A 24,297-nucleotide genomic window follows, 5' to 3' on the forward strand; every position below is an offset into this window, starting at 1 on the left:
TCCTGTGGCACTATTTCAAAGAAGAATCGGTGTTTTCTCCCCAGTGTCCTAGCCAATATTTATCTATCAACCAGTGTCACTAAAACAGAATCTCTGATTATTATCACAAGCCTGTTCATGGGAGCTTGTTGCGTGCAAATTAAAGGCTGGCTCGGGTCTGCAAATGAAACCCGACCCGAGCCCGACAGAACCACATCCGACCCCGAGCCTGACCCAGCCCGAGTCCTTCCATTTTTTCCGGCGCTCAACTTGACCCGAACCGACCCGACCATCAGTTAACCGACCTTTTGTTTTTCACTTTGTTGCTGATCTGCACAAGCTTAAAATAACTGTAGCAAAACCACCTTTCAAGTCCAAAAAGTAAATTAACATTGGAGCCACTTACCTGAGGTTATGATAGAGCGTGTCCAACCCGGCTCGACCCGACCCGAGCCCGAATGCCGGACCTGGAAGTGTGACCCGACCCGACCCGAACCATGTCGTCGGGTCCCGTCAGGTTTGGGTCGAGTAGCAGGCCTTTAGTGCAAATTGGCTGCTGGCATTTCCTGCATTACAACAGTGACTATACTTCAAAAGTGCTTTGGGATGACCTGCAGTTGTGAAAGGCGCTATATAAATGCAAGTCTTGCTTTAAACCTCTGGTGAGACAGGAACTGTGTTAATTTAAAATTTCCATTTTCACTCTACCAACACACAGTCTGAGGGACATTCACTTGAGCTGGATGCTGGAGAACTGTCATCAGGAATGAAACTGATACCAAGCAAGAGTTTCCAACTTAAGGAGAGATTGCGGGCAGGGGGGAAACTGAGGGTACAAATGAAGTTTGTCACAACTGCCGATACTTTTGGATGGACCCCATGATGATGACAGTACCAGTAAAAATAATTCTGGCCAATGCACCCTACCCATGGAACCATCTTCCATTAAGTCAAAGATCTCTCCAAGCCCTCTTAATTCCAAATGCTGGGATGTCAATTGTTCTGCAGTTAGGAATAGGAGGAGGCCATTCAGCCCTTCAAGTCTGCTCTACCATTCAATTAGACCATGGCTGCTCTGTACCTTAATTCCATTTATCCTCCTTGGTTCCATAGCTCTAATTTTAAGTTTATGCCCCGCTTGTTCTGGACTCACTCACCAGAGGAAATAGTTTCTCTCTATCAACATATCAATTCCCTTAATCATCTTAAACACCTAAATTAGATCACCCCATAGCCGAGTCAATGCAACCTGTCCTCATAATTTAAAATTTCAGTCCCAGTTCCAGTGTTGGAGACTCCAGATGGTCCTTTAAATTCGTTGCAGTGGTATGTTTTGTAGTGAAAGAGACAATGGGAGAATAAGAGTGAAGGATTAATATACCAGGCCCTCTGGTTCCAGGAGTAGGTATCCACGCAAGCATTTTGGGATTGGCAGCCTAGGAATGAGGGCATAGCATTGGTCACCAAACAGCTTCCTGGTAGCGAAACGGCACAGATGTTGCAAGGAGCGGGGACTGCAGGCCAAAGCAAAGAGGGACTCGTAGAATGGCCGGTGCAGCTAGGAGCAGAGAAAAGAAACACCAACAGAGAGTTATGTTCACTCTTAATTCATTAGGGAATAGAGATCATCACTCAGACTATCAAGGTCCTGACTTTTCTGCACTTCGAATGGGATTGTAACAAGTTATAATTAAAAAGACACACAAGAACATAGGAGATTCATCAAAGGGAAGTTGCCTTTGCAGCTGGGATGCTTTGGGATGTTTCACTTCCTGGATCAGGGGCAGGAGCAGCCTGCTCTGAAGACCCTGCTCTATTCCACCATATTTGGTATAGAGGATATATCTGGCGCCAATAATACATTTCATGCTGGGAAAATCATATTGCACATGGATGGGAGAGTAGTGCAGTTGGTTAGTACACTGTCCTTTGACTTCCAGGACTTAATTTGGCTTCTAGTTCCGACCAAAGAATAAAAAATTTCCCCTCTCTGTTGACTCTTCGGATCCTGTGTGAAATGAATGTGGGCAGTATTAACACAGTGGCTGCAATATGACTCAGTGCAAACCCCAAAACAACCCAGCGCCAAATACAGCAATTTACAGTTCTGTTTCTTTGCATCCATCTAGTGATATAAGATAAGATTAGAGATAAAAACTCTTGAAAGGAGTTTGACAGGGGAAAAGGAAAGAATACTTTCTAGTAACAGCAAACTAATAATGGCTATGATGCTTCACAAAGGGAGTTCTGGATATTGCTTGGAGAAGCAATGAGGAGAGGTAAAAGAAGGAGAATGAAGAGGGAAATTGACCCTGGACTCTCTGCTGCTGTTCATAGCAACGTGGGCACAGGTTGACCCTGTCCTCCATATTGGGGTACAGTGCACAGAAAGGGTGAAGGGAGAAAACCGCAATTCATTAAATGTCTGTTGGTGCCTAGAGCAATAAGAGGTTATATTAGAGGGCTAGAGGGTCACCAATGCAACATTCAAAAAGGAGAAAGGGGTAGACCAGGCTACTATAGACCAGTCCGCCTAACATTGTTGGTGCATAAATTTCTAAAGGCAAATGGAATAAAATTACTACTCAGCCAGAAAGACATGGGTTAATTAAGGTCAACTTTCTCTAGACAAGAGAAGACTGAGAGGTTACCTGATAGAGGTCTTTCAAATTATGAAGGGGGTTATTATGGTAGATATAGAGAATCTGTTTCCACTTGTGGGGGAATCTGTAACTAGAGGCCATAATTATAAGATAGTCACTAATATATCCAATAGGGAATTCAGGAGAAACTTCTTTACACAGAGAGTGATTTGACTATGGAACTCAATACCACAAGGAGTAGTTGAAGTGAATAGCATAGATGTACTTAAGGAGAAGCTAGATAAACACATAAGCGAGAAAGGAATAGAAGGATATGCTAATATGGTGAGATAAAGTAGGGTGGGAGGAGGCTCTTAAGCCTAAACATGGGCAAAGGTGAAGCCAAATGGCCTGTTTCTGTGCTGTAGATTCTATGTACATAGCTAGCATACATTTGTAAAAGGATAGCTCTTTGAGAGAGCCACGCACAGGAACAATGGGCAGAATGGCCTCCTTCTGTGTTGTAAAGGTCCATGAATTTTACCAGGACCAGTTAGGGAGCTCTTCATTAGCTGGTACCTGAAATAACTCCTCTGGGACTGCCTCCATCCATTCCTCTGTCACTTGGATTTGTTGATAGGAATTAAACAAGACTTCAATGGTCTCGGGAGACCCAGCACAACTTTTCAGCACCTAGCAAGGAAATAATCTCCTGAAAGTGATTTGTGAAACTTTAAAACAACAGATTCATCAGTTTCTTGTCTAAAATCAGACATTGTTACTCACAACTTTCTTCCCTATGGGATTTAGGTCACTGTGCTGTAGTAAGCAGCTCCGATTTCCTCCCCTCCTCTCCTAAAGATGCTTCCTCAGACTGTGTATCAATGCTACCAGCCACAGTTCACTTCCTTGCCCAGGCAGTTATTCATTGTGTGTGACCCGAGGCAGTGGGTATTGGCTGACTGCCTATGGGTAATATTACTGAGTCTGACCCCACCCATGCTCAAACGAGCCCTGGGTTATCATTGGGTAGCCCTCTCACCTCTGAGTCAGAAGGTTGATGGTTCAAATCCCATTCTAAGAGATTTGGGTACATAATCCAGGCTGACATCCCCAGTGCAGTACTAAGGGAGAGCTGCACTGTCAGAGGTGCCGTCTTTCGGATGAGATGTTCAACTGAGGCAATATCTCGAGGAAGAGCAGTGGAGTTCTCCCTGATGTCCTGGCCAATGTTTATCCCTCAACCAACATCATTAGAAAATGGATTACCTGGTCTTTATCACATTGTTGTTTGTGGGAGCTTGCTGTGTGAAAATTGGCTGCTACGTTACCTACATTAAAACAGTGACTGCACTTCATTGACTGTAATGCACTTTGGGCCATCCTGCAGTTGTGAAAGGTGCGACAGAAATGCAGGTCTTTCTTTTATGATCCTGAACTTTGACGGGATCACGGGATCCTGACATTGGGCTCATTTCCAGGTCCCAGCCCTGGTTGAGGTCAGAGTGTGACCTCCGTTAGCATTTTTTGGGTGGAGACCAATTAGTGGTTCGCCTCCAAGATATCTGTCCAATTATGGGCGACGGGCATGGTCAGGAGGCGGGAGCTGGAAGTGGCAGGCCCCATTTGAAGGGCGCCCATCAGCCTTTCAAGTGGATGCAGCCAGAGACTGTCAGCCCTGAGGCTTTCAGAGCATTAACGTGACAGTATATCATGGTAGGGCAGCCCCAGAATTCAGCGACGCCTCCCTGGAGGTCATCCTAGAGGCAGTGAGAGCCAGGAGGGACATTTTATTTCCGCAGAGCAACAGGAGGAGGCCTGCCAGGCAAACTAAGGAGGCATGGCTGGAGGTCACTAGAGAAGCCAACATTGCTGCTTCCCTCTGCACCAGGGTGCTGCCTGTACTGCTGCGCATGCTGCTCCTTATTACTGTTCCAGCCCAGTTCTGAGGAGGTGGCCCCCATCTCCTGATACATCCACAATCACAAGCTCCTTTGAAGCAGAAATAACCTGGCAACTTATCATGACCACAATTAAGCACAAGTCCAATTACCCCCGTTTCTTTCAGCGCTCTCAATATGACAGCTGGACTTTCTCAGTGGTAAGTCTGTACCTCTCCACGGCTCCTCTTTACCTCTTGTTCCTTTTAAAGGAATGCTTTCCTTTATTGGCCGAGGTATAGAATTCAAAAGCAGGGATGTAATGCTGGAACTGTATAAAACGCTGGTTGGGCCACAGCTGGAGTATTGTGTACAGTTCTGGTCACCACATTACAGGAAGAACATAATTGCTGTGGAGAGAGTACAGAGGAGATTCACAAGAATGTTGCCAGGACTTGAAAGTTGCAGCTATGAGGAAAGATTGGATAGGCTAGGGTTGTTTTCCTTAGAACAGAGGAGGCTGAGGGGTGACTTAATTGAGGTGTACAAAATTATGAGGGCTCTAGATAGAGTAGACAGGAAGGACCTGTTTCCTCTGGCTGAGAGGTCAATGACTGGGGTCACAGATTTAAAGTGATTGGTAGAAGGATTAGAGGAGACATGAAGAAAAACCTTTTCACCCAGAGGGTGGTGGGTGTCTGCCACGAATGGTGGTGGAGGCAGAAACCATCAGTTCTTTTAAAAGGTACTTGGACATGCACCTGAAGTGCTGTAACCTGGAAGGCTATGGACCAGGTGCTGGAAGGTAGGATTAAATTGGGCGGCTAGTTTTTTCAGCCAGTGCAGACACGATGGGCTGAATGGCCTTCTTCTGTGCCATAACCTTTCTATGGTCAATCAAAAACTTAAATGCCTGACGCTTCATTCAGTGGTCTCAGACTGCGCACCCGTCTCAACTGCTGGGACGAGGCTTTAACCTATAGTGCGACTGATGGAGAAATTGCAGCTGTGAGCAAATAGACCACTCAATTGGTTTAATAATGAGCCTAATTGATGTCCTGTTGCTTCCCGCTGGGCAGGTCTCCTCCCCGAGATGCCACCTCTCGAAAAATTATGTGGCGGCAACAACACATCGGGCAACCGGAATGCCGCTCTCCAGCGTGAATTTGCTGGCTCCCCCACCTCCTAACCCACCTCCACCTCCACGGTGAAATCTAACCCATGGTCTCAATAGGTTTTGAACCATAACTGTATTTTTTGGTGTGTATTCACAGAATTAGTAATGGGTCATCACTTGAGGAGGGGGCAGGGAGGGGAGGGGTATGATGTTGAGTAGGCTGGTCTTAGTTGAAGCACCAGTTGGGGCACCACAGGAGCCTTAGTGTCCCATGTGAGGGAGAGTAAAGGGATCCAGGATTATTGCTCCTGGTCAATATCCATATTCTAGTTTAGAGCTGGCACAAAGCTCTGGGCTTCCATGGTGATGTGATGGAAAATCCCACATGCCAAATGGAAAATATTAATTTAGTCGTATAGAATTTTGCCTGAGACTTTTACTGAAATTGTTCCAAATAACTTTTATAAAAACAGAACAGAGCAGCCAAGGTGGCCACAAATTTGCATGTGAAAAAACTAAAGAATCAGCCTGGGGACAGAAGTGATTACTCAGTCTAGCCAGAACAATGAGGGGGGGAGGGTGGGGCTCTCTGATTAAATTACCTAGAATGGTTTTGTCAATGTTGATTGTCAAAAGCCATCGACACCCATTGACTTTGAAAAAGCCAAACCCCCTCCTACCTATTATGTCTGAACAGCCTTGAATTTCAAAGATCATTTCAGAAGGTCCTGTTTCAAACAAAGAGATGGTTACATGGCATGACTGCCTGTGTAACTCTGAGAGTTTGTGAATTGTGCCTCAGAAAGCAGACAATAACTGAATGCCAGTGAAGGAACATCTCTCGCTACCTCTCTCCAGCAAAGATCCAGAGAAGCCTTAGCTTCAAACCTACAGCCCAGCACAACCAATAGCAAAGGGGACACGTATAAAGCACCTTCTCTTCTGCCTTCCGGAACCTAAGCAGCAAGCCCGAACTGTGTGTGGCCCAGCGAGGACGTCAAGACTGCAATTTCAACTAAGGACACTGGGACTAAACTTCAGTATTTAAATTCCATTTTTATTAAGGACTCTACTCCAACCTCCCAACTCTGTTTTTCCCCTTCTGTAATCTATTTGCATGTGTGTGTGCCTCTCGTGTGAATGTGAGCGTTGCATACTTTAGTAATTTTAACCGGTTTAGAGTGTTAAGGTTAATAAACTTACATCTTTCTTGTTTAAACTCAAGAAAACCTGTCTGATTGTTTCATTTGCAAATATATTAGAGTAACAGGAGCAAGTGCTCACTGTGGTGGTAAGTTAAATCACTGTGTTTAAAAAAAACCTTATTGCAGTCAAACCAGAGAAGGGGTGAAAGGGGAGCCTGAAACCCCTTTCTCATCTGGTTGTAACAGTGAGCTATTTAACCAATCCTCAACTGGCTGCTTTAGTTCAGACAAGGTCCCTTAAGGGAGGCTTAAGATCAGTTGAGGCTTACTATCCAGGAGGCTCATACATGAAGAATGGCCATAGGTGTGAGGTGTGAGGCTGCTGGTGACCACAGCATCAGTCAGTGCATTTGGGAGTAACAGGGAAGATGACTGTGAAGAAGAATTAAAGCCAAAAACAAATGCAGGCCTTGCCAAGCAGACTAGCACTAATTGGCCCAAAGTGCTTGGCTGGTTTGTTCAAAGGAAAATTTGAAACACAGAGAAGACATCAAAAAGTGAAAAAATGTTTTGATTAATCTACAAAGCAAGATAGCAGAGACAAATGCATTGGGAATAAATGTACTTTTGACCTGCGGAGCTCGCTTACCTACATCGACTCCTGGCCTGGTAACTCCTCGATTTTAAAATTCTCATCTTTGTTTTGAAATTCCTCCACAACCTTGCCCCTCCCTATCTCTGTAATTTCCTCTAGCCCCACAACCCTCCAAGATTGCTGCACTCCTCTAATTATGGTTTCTTGAGAATCCGCGATTTTAATCACTCCACCACTGGCAGCTATGCCTTCAGCTGCTGAGACCTTAAGCTCTGGAATTCCCCCCATAAACCTCTCTGCCTCGCTCCACCTCTCTTTCCTCCTTTAAGATGCTCCTTAAAACCTGCCTCTTAGACCAAATGTTTGGTCACCTGACCGAATATTTCCTTATGTAGTTCATTGTCAAGTTTTGTTTGACAACGCTCCTGTGAAGCAGTTCGGGGTGTTAAAGGCACTATATAAATTTAAGTTGTTCTTGTGAAGATGCCATGATGGGACGGTTAATGGGAGAGACATTTGATGGGCCAAATAGCCTTTCCTCATCCTAACTTCAGTTGCCATCTCTGAGTAGGCTCCATTGCATCTGTCTCTGGTGTGCACAGCACCAACTCTTACCTTGGGAAAGGCTGCTGGCCACACCCTGTGGGACCCGTGGTTGAGCAATGTTTGGACAGTGCATTGAGGGTTCAGCTCTTTCTTAAAAGGCGCGGTCTGTATCACGTTGGCTAGGGGAGAGCACCCATTGTAGTCAATGGCGTTGACATCCGCATTGTACTTCAGGAGCAGCTGCACCAGCTGGAGGCTGGCATTCTTGGAAGCCTTGTGCAGTGGACTCCGTTTCTCGATGTCTATAGAATTCACGTTGGCACCGTACGTAATCAGGACCTGACACACTTGGAGATAGTCCTCCTGGTTCTCTAGTTGCCTTGCACTGGCACAGGCACTGCTCAGCGGTGACTCCTGGTGGGCACTCATGATGTCCACAGTGGCCCCGTATCTTAGGTAGAGATGGACATGATTGTGAAGGCCACGTCTAGCCACCACATGCAAGGGGCTCTCCTGATATTCCTCGGTCAACTGGTTGACATCTGCACGATATTTCAGCAGCAGTTTTGCACACCTAGACGGAGGGAAGAAAACTGTTTAATTATTTCCAAGTTCTGAAATTTTCTACCTAAAATCTCTACCCCTCTTTCTCGACTTTAAGATGCTCCTTAAAAGCTACCTCATTGACCAATTGTTTTGGGTCATTTGTCCTAAAACTTGCTTATGTGACTCAGTATCAAAATTTCTTTGTTAACATTGCTGTGAAGCACCTTGGGATGTTTTACAACATCAAAGGTGCTAGGTAAATGCAAGTTGTTAATATTTATTTTGTATCTAGACTGTGTACGAATTAACTACAAGCATGTTATATGCTCCCATTGGTCTGCAAGTCCAATTTCAAAATTTGGAACTCAGGTGGAGGTTTAAGCACTCTGCTTTCACCTCTGGGATTTATAGAATCATAGTATCATAGAATGGTTACAGCACAGAAGGAGGCCACTGGTGCGTAAAGAAGTTTTTCCTCATGTCACTGTTGCTTCTTTTGCCAACCACATTAAATCGATATCCTCTGGTTCTCAACCCTATCGCCAATGGGAACAGTTTCTCCCTATCTACTCTGTTCAGACCCCTCATGACTTTGAATGCTCCTATCAATCTCCTCTTAACCTTTTCTTCTCTAAAGAGAAATCAAATCAGATTTCTCTTGGACTGGCACAAAGAAAATCTCCTCTGTCTGTTGCCTTGGTGCTAACATCCTATGTGAAATGAGTTTGTGCAGTCTCAACCAGTGGGTATCAGGTGATGGCACAAAACTTCCCCTAGAGGGATCCTTTTTCTGCCTCTCAGGTTAAACACTGGGTTAGTTTCCTCTCTACTTCGGCTCACCAACTCCGATTGGTCGTATTCTGGGAGGTTTCATCACATGACCTCTGGCCGTCAACTAACCTGCCCCCCTGCCATTGGCTGCCTGAAATGTCCATCATCATGGTGCGCTATCAAATGGAAAGCGAGCAGACTTTGTTACCTGACTGGCTGATTCTTGCTTAAGTAAAACTGCCATTTTTTTCTCCATCCCCAATATTTTTGTTACTTAATAAATGAAAGTGATCAAAGAAAATGGAGAAAAAACACCCAATGTTTGATGCCTTTTTCATTTTCCTTCCTCCCAAGTTGCTCATTGAAGTTTCCACAAGGCTCCAGTACAATCCCGCAAGGTTGACAATTCTAGCTCCATGGCACCTTGTAGTACCCACAGCCTGTCCTAGACAACTTGTAGAGTACAGGTCCCTCTACACTGCCCCATCAATGTGCTGAGAACAGATAGCCAAAGGACACAGATTTAAGATAATTGGCAAAAGAACCAGAGGACAGATGAAGTGAATTTGTTTCTGCAGTGAGTTGTTGTGATGTGAAATAGGAACTTGCAAAAGGGAATTGGATAAATACTTGAAAAGGAGAAATTTGCATGAGTGTGGGGAAAGAGCAGGGGAATGGGACTAATTGATTAGTTCCTTCAAAGAGCTGGCACAGCCGCGATGACCGAATGGCCTCCTCCTGCACTGTAAGAGCTAGTGAAAGGTTCTTATATAAGTACAAGTCTTTCTTTTTCTTTTCTTTGATATTTTATGCCAGTATTTACAGTTAGTGAAGAGGTCAGCATGTCAGACATCCCAAGGAAACTAATATTGAATCAGGGAGAGTGACTCCCCAAAATTAACATAAGCATAATAATAGTAATCAAGAAAATAATGGCACAAAAGAGTGACAAAATCCCTAGGACAGGATGGTTTCCATCCAAGGATTTGAAAGCAAATAGGTGGGAACATTGCAGATGGCCGAACTATATTCTTCCAAACTCTCTTGATTCAGGAACCTGTTCCTTTAGATTGGAAAATTGCATGCTACTCCACTATTTAAGAAAGGTGAGAGAAGGAAATCAGGAATTATAGACCAGTTAGCCTAACATCTGTTGTCAGGAATTTATAACTGAGGATAGAGTGAGTGAATACCTTGAACATTTTCAGCTGATCAGAGATAGCCAACATCGATTTGTAAAGGGTAGGTCAGGCACGACGAACTTGACTGAATTTTTTGAAGAGGTGCTAAAGTAGTGGACAGGGGAATGTCTATGGATGTTATTTATATGGACTTCCAGAAGGCATTTGATAAAGTCCCTCATATGAGACTGTTAGGTAAAGTTAAAGCTCATGGAATTGAAGGCAAATTATTGACCTGGTTAGGAAATTGGCTGAGTGGCAAGCGACAGAGAGTCGGGATAATGGGAAGGCACTCTAATTGGCAGGATGTGACTTGTGGTGTCCAACAGGGATCTGTATTGGGGCCTCAATTATTCACCATATTTATGAATGACTTAGAAGATGGGATAGTGAGCCACATATCCAAATTTGCTGGTGACACAAAGATAGGTGGCATTGTGAGTAATATAGATGGAAGCATAAAATGACAGAGATATTGATATTAATAGATGAAGTGAATGGTAAAACTGTGGCAAAAGGATATCAGTATAGGCAAGTGTAAGGTTATAAGAATAGAGCAGGGTACTTTCTAAATGCTGAAAGGCTAGAAACAGTGGCTGTCTAAAGAGACCTAGCAGTCCAGGTACATAGATGATTAAAACATAATTAACATTTACAGAATATAATCAAAAGGCCAATGGAATGCTGTCCTTTATATGTAGAGGGCTAGGATACATAGGGTAGAAGTCATGCTTCAGCTATACAAAGTCCTAGTTAGACAATGCCTGGGGTACTTACTGTAAGCAACTCTGGGCACCACACTTTAGGAAGGATATATTGGTCTTGTAGAGAGTTCATCGCAGATTTATCAGAATGATACCTGGATTTCAAGGGTTAAATTACAAGAGACGGTATTCCATGGTATTTAAAAGCTTAAGGGGTGATTTGATCAAAATTTTCAAGATTTTGTGCAGGAGGTAGGGCTCCCAACGCTGAGCTGAAAAGTCAGGGGTAACCCAACCTCTGCATTTTTTCAGACCCCTGGAGTGATCCGCTGGTCTTTTGGGGTTAAAGTTTAAGGAGGCAGGGTCTCCATCCCTTTAAACACTTAATAGGGATGCCGATCCTGCCTCCAAGAGCTGCCGGCCAATCACAGGGCTGGCAGCTCAGCAGTATCGGCAGCGCCACCAGAAGTGGTGGCCACTGCTGGTACTGCAGAGGCCTCAGACTCAGGCCCAGCATTGGAACCCCAGAGAAGAGGTAGGTGAGGTGGGGTCGCTGGGGACAGTCCGGAAGGCCCTGGCGGGGGGAGGTGGGTGTTCGGTCCACAGGGAGAGGGGGGGTTCCACGGGGTAAAGTTGTTCCCAGGGGGGTCCTCCATGGGACACAAATTGCCCACAATGGAGGGACCTCCCCTCCCAAGCCAGCAGGGAGGGTGCCTTATTTTCCAAGGCATCCTCCCCGCGCAGCGGAGGCCTCCCCTCCTCTGCTGCTGGTAAGATCACAGCAATAGCGGAAAGAGGCCCTTAAGTGGCAGTTAATAGGCCACTTACAGGCCTCAATTGGCCTCTGGGCAGGAAGGTCATCGTAGGCCTATTCCGCCTCCAGGAAGATCGGAACTGGGAATCCTTGCATTGGGTTATGTGGTGGGCGATTCTGCCCCGATTCTCTGGCCCCTCACCCCCACCTCGAAACTCGCTGTCAGGATGAGAACAAGATCTGGCCCATTAAGGGGAACAGATAAGTAGATAGAGAGAAACTACTTCCATTGGTTGTGGAGTCTAGGACAGAGGACATAACCTTAAAATTAGAGCCAGACCTTTCAGGAGTGAAGTTCTGCACACAAAGAGTGGTCGGAGTTTGGAACTCTATTCCGGAAATGGCAATTGATGCTGCGTCAATTGTTAATTTTAAAACTGAGATTGATAGATTTTTGTTAACCAATGGTATTAAGGGATATGGGACAAAGTTGGGTCTATGGAATTAGGCTGCAGATCTCATTGAATGAGGGAACTGGTTCAAGGGGGTAAATGGCCTGCTCCTGTTCCTATGTTACGATGTTCCTTAAAAGGTTCCAACTGGCCAACTGAGTCAGTAGAGCATGAATTGCTTAACTTCAGGACCATGGGTTCGTGCTCCACATTGGCTAATGAATGTTTGCTGTGGCTCAGTTAGTTGCACTCTCATTTCTGAGTCATAAGGTTCTGTGTTCAAGTCCCATTCTGGAACGTGAGCACACATATCAACGCTGACTCTCCGGTGCAGTGCTGCACTGTTGGAGGTGCTGTCCTTCAGATGAGATGTTAAACTGAGACTCCATCTGTTGACTTGGGTGGATGTAAAAGATGCTATGGTGCTGTTTTGAAGAAGAGCAGGGGAATTAATCATGGGGGTCTGGCCAACATTTATCATCCAATCAACATCACAGGAACAAATTACCTAACCATTATCACATTGCTGTCTGTGGGAGCTTGCTGTGTGCACATTGGCTGCTGTGTTTCCTACATTACAATAATGGCTACACTTCGAAAGCACTTCATTGGCTGTAAAGCACTTTGAGACGTCCGGTGGTCATGACAAGTGCTATATAAATGCAAGTCTTTCTTTTTTATAACAACTGACATGCCTCCTGAGAGCAGATTGGTCATCCGTCCCTCATCCCACCCCCAATAAAACAGGAAGTGGTTTCCTGTTTCAGATTTTTAACATTTTAATTTCTCACACTACCCAAACCCATCCGTTTTTGAGAGTTAAAATTAACCCTCATGATTCTATAACAGTGCCCCTGACTGCACCAGGGAATTAGTGCCATTTGACACACGAGTCAGAATGGGATTTCCATTTCACGCTGAATTCTAGAGAGTTTTTGTGCAGTGGGCATACTATATGCAAATTGGCTGCTGTGTTTCCTACATTCCAACAGTGACTACACTTCAGAAGTATTTTATTGGCTGCAAGGCACTTTGGGGCATCTTGAGTTTGTGAAAGTTGCTATATAAATGGAAGTCTTTCTTTCTTTTAACCCATTATTTGCCACCATATTGGAATACAGCGATGCACTGATCTCCGACCAATGCTACTCACCGAAAGGACTGTGCGGTGTCACAGAAGTGCAGGGGGGACAGTCCCGCCTCTGTCTGCAGTCTGGGGCTTGCCCCGTGTTCGAGCAGCATTTCCGTGCAATCCGTGTGCGCGTTCTCGCAGGCTGCGTGTAGCGCGCTCTTGGTGCCCACTATCATATTGGGTTTGGCTCCGCGTTGGAGCAGGTACTGCAGGCAGTCGATGTAACCATGGCTCGCAGCGATGCACAGAGGGCTGGTCAGCTCTTGCTTGTACTCCAAAGACCAGAGACCTGCAGCGTAACGAGAGAGGGAGTGTCAATGCCCGTGAGAATGAGGGGCTATCAACTCAACTTCACCTCTGCCTTCACCTATATGATCGCACACGGCCTGATATGGTCTCACTATTTCAAGTTTTCAGGTGGCCTCTAGTGACTCACCCAAACGCCTCCATGTGTGAGTTTGGACAATGATAATCAGCAGGTTGGTTGATTTGTGATGGCCATTATGGCCGGTCTAGATCATATCCTCAATTTTAAAATTCTTTTCCTTGTGTTCAAATCCCTTCATGGCCTCACCCCTCCCTATCTATGTAGCCTCTTCCAGCCCTACAATGCTCTGAGATCTCTGTGCTCTGCCAAACTAGAATGGGAGATCAGCTGAGTCAGCACACACTGGAGATCGATCCTGGGAGCGGGCAATTGTACTGGGCATCAGTAACACACCTCGATCTGTACATAGGAACAGGAGTTGGCCATTCAGCCCCTCAAGCCTCTTCCACCATCCAATTAGGTCATGGCTCATCTGTATCTTAATTCCATTTATTTGCCTTGGTCTCGAAATCCTTAATACCCTTAACCCAACAAAAATCTATCAATCTCAGTTTTAAAGTTTTCAGTTAACCATCCCACACCCCTCAGCCTCAACAGCTTTTTGAGGGTGAGAGCCCCAGGTTTCCACCACCCTTTTTGTGTACAAAATAGTTTACCAGTCTCACAAACACAAGAGCTTTAAGCTACCTTGATGTTCCATCATCAAGTTTATGCATTTACAGCCCACAGTTCCTATCTAATACTGCACTTGACTCAGTTAGTTTTGTGAATGGGAGGATCCGCTGTTTTGCTCATAACAAATGGGATAGTGAGCACTAATGGTAATTAAACACACCAGGATTAGTGTAAGCGTCTGCCTCAAATAATCCTCCAGCTCATTAGCATGAACACTTTTTAATTATTATGATATACAGCCCTGGGGCACTTGCCAATTTTAAGTAAATTAATTACGGTGCAATTTAACACTACAATAGGCTCCTTGCTATAAAGAAAGTGTGTTGTGATGTGAGATGTGGTAGACAGATGTACTTTTACAATGGGATTTGGAAACAATTCATATTATCAGCATTTACCTGGCATATCAGAGAGAGACAATGATATGGCCATGCAATGTTTTTCCTATTTTGATAGTTCTTCCTCTTTTTCCTCCTCCAGCTCTACGACCATCTGGGATATCTGTGTTCCTTCAATTCTGGCCTCTTGTGTATCCCCAACTTCCTTCACCTCACTATAGATGGTCATGCCTTCAGCTGCCTCGGCCTTAAGCCCCAGAATTGCTTCCCTAAACTTCACCGCCTCTCTGCCTCTCTCTCCTCCTTAAAATGTGCTTCTTTGACCAAGCTTTTGGCCACCTGCCCTAATATCACCTTATGTGGCTCAGTGTCACTTTTGTTTGATAATCACTCCTGTGAAGCACCTTGGGAGTTTATACCATGTTACACTATTTCAATGAAATTTGTTCTTGGTGTAAATGCAAGATACCCAACAAATGTGCAGAGCCTCTGAGATACGTGAATAGGGAGTCTGTTGGAATTGAGATTTTGCTTTGGAATTTTGTTTGATTTACTAAAGTAGAACTTCCGTTTGACAAAGTTGAAATCTGCATTCTTTGCAAGCATGGACTGCATTTGCCTGTGCACTGTTCTTACACTAATTTTTTAAAACAACAGGATTAATGCTTGTTCAAAAATAGTGCTGGCAGGAATGTTGCAGGAGTGGAATGGAAGTTCAAACCCTTTGTGTTTTGCACCGTGATTCCAATTGGACCGGGTTTCCCCTTGGAGTAGGATCTTGTCTGGATCAGGAGTAGGCTTTGGCCTGTCTCAGTTGCTGATCGCAGCCAGACCACTGTGGGGCTGAGTGGCTGTGACTCGGTCAGGTCCCTCCCAATAAAAACTTGGGTTTCAAAAGCCAATAAAGTGTAGGAGGGAAGTAAAGAAAGAACTTGGATTAGACAGTACCTTTCATGACCTCAGGACTTCCCAAAACACTTTACAGCCAAGAACGTACTTTCAAAGTGTAATATGGGAAACATGGCAGCCAATTTGTGTCAATTAATATTCCTGATAAAATGGGATAATCACAAAATGAAGATGAATTAGTGGTGTATGTAATAGTCTTGTAACGTGGTCCTGGACTTAATTGAGAATAAATGTAGATTTGTCAGATTAAGGATCTGATTTTGAGTGCCTTTTTGTTCTTCCTAATGCCTGTGCGTTTACTTTAATGTTAACTCCATTCCACTCCTGCTGAATCAACGTGCTGCGTGCTCCCTCTACTGTATTCTGATGGAACTTTGTCAGCATTAAGTCAGTGTCTGGAATCAGCACTGGGACTTTGCTGATCCCTTCACAGTGTTCTTGAACCCTGGGATAGTCAGCCAGGAAAACCAATATTGTGTTCAGTGCTTGAGATGTCTGGATAGCATACACCTGTACAAAGATACAAAGGGGCGGCACAGTGGCGCAGTGGTTAGCACCGCAGCCTCACAGCTCCAGGGACCCGGGTTCGATTCTGGGTACTGCCTGTGCGGAGTTTGCAAGTTCTCCCTGTGTCTGCGTGGGTTTCCTCCGGGTGCTCCGGTTTCCTCCCACATGTCAAAGACTTGCAGGTTGATAGGTTAATTAGCCATTATAAATTGCCCCTAGTATAGGTAGGTGGTAGGGAAATATATAGGGACAGGTGGGGATGTGATAGGAATATGGGATTAGTGTAGGATTAGTATAAATGGGTGGTTGATGGTCGGCACAGACTCGGTGGGCCGAAGGGCCTGTTTCAGTGCTGAATCTCTAAACTAATAACCTGAAAACACTGGAAACCTGAAATTAAGAACAGAAAATTCAGTAGGTTTGAAAAGAGAATAGGGTTCTCATTTGAACAAAAGGATTAGTATCTGACTTTAATCTTTTTTTTCAGATGCTGAATGGCCTGCTGAGCACAGTATGGATATATTTCCATATATAAATCCTCAGCTGGTTTGAGTGATATGTCATTCTGAATGTAAACCCTATTTGAAAGTCCTTTTGTTCTGTTATAGGATGTTTTGCAGTTAAAACAATTCAAGTCATCATTGTTAAAAAAAGACGGTCATACGTGTTGGGTGGGGAAATGGATGAATGGATAAAAAGATCAGGATAATTGGCTTTTTAACTTGCCGGAGAGTGCGTCAGCTTTGCCTCACAACACACAAAACCCCAATGATATGCAAAAACCTCCTTAATTATTCAGATCACGTTTCAGTGATTAAAGTGGAATTTGTTAGGGAAGGCAATTGGCCTTTTTTTGAAATCGTACTTTAATGAAGGTGGGGCTTACCCAGACCCCTTAGCAAAAGTGAAATGCCTCTATATTTGCTCAGTTGTTGAGTAGTTTCACTCTTGTTGAACAGACTAGCTGTGCTTTTATTTATCTAGTCAATGACTGGAATATAATGGAGGCTATTACGAGTTTTTTTTAAACTGACAGTGTAACTAGAGATAAATGCCCTGGCAAATAATTATCTCTCAACTAACATCACTAAAAAAGATGATCTGATCATGATGTCATTGCTGTTTGTGGGAGCTTGCTGTGCACAAAATTGTCTGCTGTGCTTCCTACATTACAACAGCACTTTAAGAGTACATCATTGGCTGTAAAGTACTTTGGAACATCCTGAGGTTGTAAAAGGCAATATATAAATTCAAGTTCTTTCAAGTCTTTTTCCACTGATCTTTCAGGAATAGTGAGTACAGAAAAGAAGGTTTTCTTTATATGGTTTGCCAAACAGCTTGATAGTATTTTATTGATGGATAGATATAACAATATAGTCAGTGATCCCACACTCCCAGCAGGAGAAGAGCTGGAATGGAGATTGGGGCCGGTGTTGGGTTACCATACTGAAGTGCTGATTCTCCATTGTGTGCTTCCGATGTGTATGCTTCCCTCTTACCGCCTAGGTACCCTATGGGCTTTGGGAAGAGTGAGATTGCTGATGATAAATTAGTTCTTGCTTTCTTGATGATTCTCACTCTTCTGCCATCTTTGCAGCCATCTTCAACATTTTTACAGAGTGTAGGATCAGATATGATGAGTCAGCCAGGGAGCAAAAGTTTGTCACTGAATAGAGGCATCATAGTCAAAGCTTGCGTGAAGGTTATTTTCTTGGGGGAAATATCGTCATCATTTTCTCAATTGATCCTAACTTTGTCTTTAATGGTTCCCAATCAAAATGTAAGTGTTACTGATTTAATAGCACCTGATTTTGTGTGATGCAAATACAGTAATGGAAGTTTTAGAAAAATTGCCAGTCGCAATATGTCTTCAAGCCCATTTCATACTTTGCAAGCACCTAATGAGCCACTAAACTAGAAGAAAAGATGGAATGTGGTTGATCCAGTTCTGTAATGGACATACTGTACCATGTTCAGATTGATGGAATTCCTATTGAACTGTGCCATAGGAATATTGGTTGGTGCATGGATGGCAGTCAAAAATGCCCAACCTTAAGAGGGTTACTAACTCAAACTAATTCCTGTTCACTCATCACCCCTGTGCTTGCTGATCAACATTGGTTCCCATTTCGGCAACACCTCAATTCGGTAATCTCCTCCAGCCCCCAGTCGCCCAAGATCTTTGTGCTTCTCCAATTCTGGCCTCTTGCACATCCCTGATTTGAATCGCTCCACTATTGGTGGCATGCTTTCAGCTGCCTAGTCCCTAAGCTCTGAAATTCCCTCCGTAAACCTCTCCACCTCTTTACCTCTCCTCCTTTAAGATGCCCCTAAAACCTACCTCACCTGTCCTACTATCTCTATGTATGATTTGGTGTTGAATTTAGTTTGATAATAGTTCCTGTAAAGTGCCTTGGGATGTTTTACTCTGCTAAAGGCACTATATAAATACAAGCTGTTGTTTGGGGGCATTACAGATTTAGGACTAACTGACCGGTGCAAAAGGAAATAATGGAATATCAATGTATAAGTTTGCACTGTTACTGCTTAATGAAGAAAAAATAGTACTGGAGCTGCCTCATGTGATAGGATTTGTCCCCACAGATCTTCATTTCTTTATTTATTCAACATCCCATAACATCGATCCATGATTTTGAGTTTTCTGGGATAAGTGTCATTCATGTCTTTATCCAAGGTGAGAAAAATATTAATAGTATTGTGCTTTGAAACAGGCCATTCAACTGGTCTATGGTGGTGTTCATGTTCCACATGAGCTCACACCCACGCCTCTTCATCTAACCCTATCAGCACATTGCTTTCTGCCTCATGTGCTTATCTACTTTCCCTCAAATGCATCTATGCTATTTGCCTCAACATACTCAATGTGGTAGCGAGTTCCACATTCTAATCACTTTCTGGGTAAATAAATTTCTCCTGAATTCCCTACTGGATTTACTAGTGACTGTCTCATATTTATGGTACCTAGTTTTGAACTCCCCGACTGGGGAAACAACTTCTCTATGTTCGAATACACTATGAAGCAAACCATGGTGAGAAATCGAGTAGTACAAGGGAATAGTTCCAATGTGCTGTTGCCCAGCACCACGGAGAGCTCCCGGTGTCCTTCTCCCACCACTGTTCTCCCCCATCCTGCAGCCATTCTGCTCAAATATCTCCCCCTCTCCTGTGCACCTCCCTCTACCAAGTACTCTCCATGTTCATAGATTTTGATTTTCCAAAGAGGTATATCTTAAGAACACCTTCAGCCCAGCTGACCACCGCACATTGCAATGGGGAAACTAAGTCGGGAAGATCCTGTGCTTTATCTCTGACCTGGGTGCTGAGTTAGTTAGCCACAGCTGGGCTGGCACTATGGATGCAAGAAGTGCCCTCAGCACTCATTGTCTGGGAAGAGAGACATTAGACAGAGTTCGTGCTCGCCGTCAGGTTTCTGCAGTTTGTACTTGTGAAAATGCAGAAATAGGCAGGCACAGAATTGGGCTTACAGTCAATGGACCCGATAGTTGGATGGCTGTCGAAACTCACATTTGGGCCATGTAGTAGAGAGATATCTGTCATGCTCAGAAGGCACCATGATGAAAGAAACAATGAATTGGAGGAACTATGAAAATAAAAAGTCAGCTGTTAAAATGAGCCACAAGCACATGGACATTTGTACCACAGACAAAATGGAGTAGTTGTCAGGTGACCCCCTCTCCTGCATTGATAATACACATCTCCACTTGTTGAGGATGAAACTCATTAACCTCATCTGAAATAGCTCTGGGGAGGATCCGTTGAAATTGAAAGGTGCACCATTGCATGTTGATGACTCCTATCTACATGAATGAACTAACAAAGTGTTTTGGAGACAGACTGACTCATAGTCCAAATCAAAATGAATAGGTGTAAAGTAGCACCATTATAGTAGAATGGTCCCCCATTCATGCATCAATAGATAGCCATGATTTCCATATCCTGGACCATTTTGTGGTTACACCAGGGCACAGAGCCCTGTGACACCTGACAGAGACTCCAATGTAATGGATTTTTACCTTGAAAGGTAACCCTCTGGAGGGAGAGAAGATCAAGCCAAGACCACAGGCTGAGAGGGATCCATCTAAACAGAAGAACCCAGCTGAACAACTTGAATAACCACTACAGCAGAGAAATTACAAAGTGACTTTGAGACTCTCCACTTGTGCAGGTAAACCAAATTCACACCACCAACCTTGGGATGAGTTTTAATCACCCGAACTCCTTAGCAAATTCAAGACTGCAAACATCCAGGCCTGCATCTTTTAAAAAAAGACTTCTCTCCTGAGAAGATTCAACAGTATTCTGTAAACCACAAAGTCTTATATCACTTCGGACTTTAATTGCATCCTAACCTTTTCTCTCTATCTATCTATTCTTGTGTATGCATGTGGTGTGTGAATGCATGAGTGGGTGAAAGTTACAACCATTTTGGGAATTGTTTAAAATTAAATAGTTTTTTTTAAACCTATGAGAAAACCTGTCATTTGTCTGTTTATTTGACCCGGAAAGCACTCAGGGACTAATGAACTATTTTTAACAACCCATGATTGCTGTCATTTGGGAGGTGAAAAGTGGAAGCCACCCACACCACTTACCACCTGTCCGTAACATATCTGATCTCACGGAGGTGTAGACGAACCAGCCTGAATCAGTGCCTTCAGGCAAACTGGGGACAGCATTGAGAACGGAAATGAGGTACATTTTCGACTCTCCAACTAGGAAAAATCTTGGCTGCGAAATTTGACAAGGCCTGAAGACCTGCACCGGGATTGCCCATTGCATGTGCAGCGTCTATACCATTTTGGACCCGAAACTGCATCTGGAGCTCCAAAAGTATGGGCGCTAGGCAATCGAAATTTGCAGCCCTTGTTTTCAAATCCCTCGTTAACCTCCTCTTTCCTTATCTCTGTAACCTCCTCCAGTCCCACAACCCTCTGAGATAACTGTGCCCCTCTAATTCTAGCCTCTTGAGCAGCCCCGATTTTAATCGTTCCACCATTGGTGGCTGTGCTTTCAGTTGCCTAGGCCCTAAGCTATGGAATTCCCTCCCTAAAACTCTCTGCCTCTCTGTCCTCCTTTAGGAAGATCCTTAAAACATGCCTCTTTAACCAAGCTTTTGGTCACTTGTCCTGATATCTCCTTATGTGGCTTAGTGTCAAAAACGTTTTTATTGATGTTGCTCTTGTAAAGTACCTTGGGATGTTTTGCTCTGTTAAATGCGCTATATAAATGTAAGCTGTTGTTTTGGGCATGGAACTGGTGATATTGAGCGCTCGTTCGGTTTTCAATGGGCAAATGTGCTCAATGGGATAGATTCAGAACAGATCTAGCAGCTCAAAACTGGGCATCCATGAGGCGCTGTGGGTCATCAGCAGCAGAAGAATTGTACTCAAACACAATCTGTAACCTCATGTCTTGGCATATTCCCTACTCTACAATTATTATCAAGCTGGGAGACCAACCCTGGTTCAATGAGGAGTGTAGAATAGCATGCCAGAAGCAGCACCAGGCATACTAAATATGAGATGCCAATCTGGTGAAGCTACAACACAGGACTACTTGCATACCAAACAGTGGAAGCCGCATGCAATAGACAGACCAAAGCAATCCCACAACCAGTGGATCAGATCTAAGCTCTGCAGTCCTGCCATATCCAGTCATGAATGGTGGTGGACAATTAACAACTAACCAGAGGAGGAAGCTACACAAACATCCCCATCGTCAATAATGGCGGAGCCCAGCACGTCAGGCTGAAGTATTTGTATCCATCTTCAGCCAGAAGTGCTGAGTGGATGATTCATCCCGGACTCCTCCTGAGGTCCTCAGCATCACAGATGCCAGTCTTCAGCCAATCTGATTCACTCCACGTGATATTAAGAAATGGCTGAAGGCATGGATACAGCAAAGGCAATTGGCCCTGACAGCATCCCTGCTGTAGTACTGAAGGCTTCTGCTGCAGAACTAGCTGTGCCCCTCGACAAGCTGTTCCAGTACAGCTACAACACTGGCATCTAACCCACAATGAGGAAAATTGTCCAGTCGATCCTGTCCACAAAAAGCAGGACAAATCTAATCCGGCCAGGTACCGCCCCATCAGTCTACTCTCGATCATCAGAAGAGTGATGAAAGCTGTCCTTGATAGTTCTATTAAGCAGCACTTGCTCAGCAATAACCTGCTCAGTGACGCTCAGTTTGGGTTCCACCAGGGCCACTCAGCTCCTGACCTCAGTGCAGCCTTGGTTCAAACATGGACAAAAGAGCTGAATTCCAGAGGTGTGGTGACAGTGACTGCCCTTGACATCAAGGCAGCATTTTACTCAGTGTGGCATCAAGGAGCTCTAGCAAAACTGGCGTCAATGGATATCCGGGGAAAACTCTCCACTGGTTGAAGTCATACATGGCATAAAGAAAGATGGTTGCAGTTGTTGGAGGCCAATCATCTCAGTCCCAGGACATCACTGCAGGGGTTCCTCAGGGTAGTGGCCTAAGCCCAACTATCTTCAGCTGCTTCATCAATGACCTTCCTTCCATCATAAGGTCAGAAGGTGGGATGTCTGCTGTTGATTGCACAATGTTCAGTACTATTCACAACTCCACAGATACTGAAACAGTCCATATGTAGCAAGATCTGGACAATATTCAGGCTTGGGCTGATAAGTGGCAAATAACATTCAAGCCACACAAGTGCCAGGCAATGTCCATCTCTAACCAGAGAGAATCTAACCATGTCCCCTTGACATTCAATGGCATTACGATTGCTGAATCCCCCACTATCAACGTCCTGGGGGTTACCGTTTGCCAGAAACTGAACTGGACCAGACATATAAATACAATGGCTGCAAGAGCAGGTCAGAGGCTGGGAATTCTGCATTAAGTAACTCACCTCCTGACTCCCCAATGCCTGTCCACCATCTACAAGGCACAAGTCAGGAGTGTGATGGAATACTTTTCACTTGCCTGGATGGGTGCAGCTCCAACAATATTCAGGAAACTCGACACCATCCAGGACAAAGCAGCCCACTTGACTGGCATCCCATCCACCACCTTCAATGTACACTCCCTCCACCACCAATGCACAGTGGCAGCAGGGTGTACCATCTACAAGATGCACTGCAGCAACTCACCAAAGCTCCTGAGACAGCACCTTCCAAACCCGTGACCTCTACCAACTACAAGGACAAGGACAGCAGATGCATGGGAACACCACCACCTGCATGTTCCGTTCCAAGTCACACACCATCCAGACTTGGAACTATATCACCATTCCTTCACTGTCACTGGGTCAAATTCCTGGAACTCCCTCCCTAGCAGCTCTGTGGGTGCACTTACATCAGAGGAACGGCAGTGGTTCAAGAAGGCAGCTCAGCACCACCTTCTCAAGGGCAATTATAGGTGTGTAATAAATGCTGGCCTTGCCAGCGATGCTCACATCCCATGAGTGAGTTAAAAAGGATTCCACAATAGGCAGTCAATCCACAATGCTAATATTATGCCTAGGTGGCAAAGCATAAGCCTACCACCTCCTTATGCAATCAACATCAAGCATTACCAAACCAAGACGGCTACACTCAGTGGGTACCTGAAATCCCCAGAGCCACCGGTTCCGCCTGCCACTCCATTTCCTTGCTGCGGATTTCGAAGACCAGATTGAGATCTTCATGGTACTCACTGACCATGACCTTGAGCAGCCTCAGATCTCCATGCACCAGCGCATGGTGGAAGGCCTCTGGACCTCGGCGCTTCGGGGCATGAGAGGGCATGGTGTGCTGGTTCTGTTCGAAGTCCAGGAATATCTGCGATCGGTGCATATTGTCTCTGTCCATTGCCTGGAGAGCTCTGTGTCTGGAGTTTATTTTAGCTCTGGCTGCCTTATTATATACTCAAGGGCACAGGCTATTGTTGTGTTATAAATATGCCTGTGCTGAGCAGTTACTGAGCTCACCATCCATTGTGCCTCTAAAAATACTTTGTGGTCCAGCATCACTTTCATTATTGGCAGAGTGGGAGATGGTGCATGACTTAGTTCATTCACTGATTTGTAAGAGTCAAGTGGATTTTACTGAAGGTTACTAGAAGGTTCTGTCTGCCGCATGTTCATATGTTGGCATCTCTTATGT

The 24,297-nt window shown here is 44.6% G+C and overlaps 1 protein-coding gene across 1 annotated transcript; it reads right to left on the minus strand.

Annotated features, from left to right (window-relative positions):
* Positions 1-1,351: 1,351 nt before the first annotated feature.
* Positions 1,352-24,003, minus strand: asb18 (ankyrin repeat and SOCS box containing 18). The gene is made up of 5 exons (XM_068034652.1): positions 23,760-24,003; positions 13,406-13,673; positions 7,914-8,418; positions 3,141-3,254; positions 1,352-1,537 (listed from the first exon to the last, which is right to left on the minus strand). The coding sequence occupies exons 1-5, from the start codon at positions 24,001-24,003 to the stop codon at positions 1,352-1,354; spliced, it is 1,317 nt and encodes a 438-aa protein (XP_067890753.1).
* Between the last annotated feature and the right edge of the window lie 294 nt (positions 24,004-24,297).

Source organism: Heterodontus francisci, chromosome 7, assembly GCF_036365525.1.
Source record: "Heterodontus francisci isolate sHetFra1 chromosome 7, sHetFra1.hap1, whole genome shotgun sequence".
Classification (NCBI taxonomy): domain Eukaryota; kingdom Metazoa; phylum Chordata; class Chondrichthyes; order Heterodontiformes; family Heterodontidae; genus Heterodontus; species Heterodontus francisci.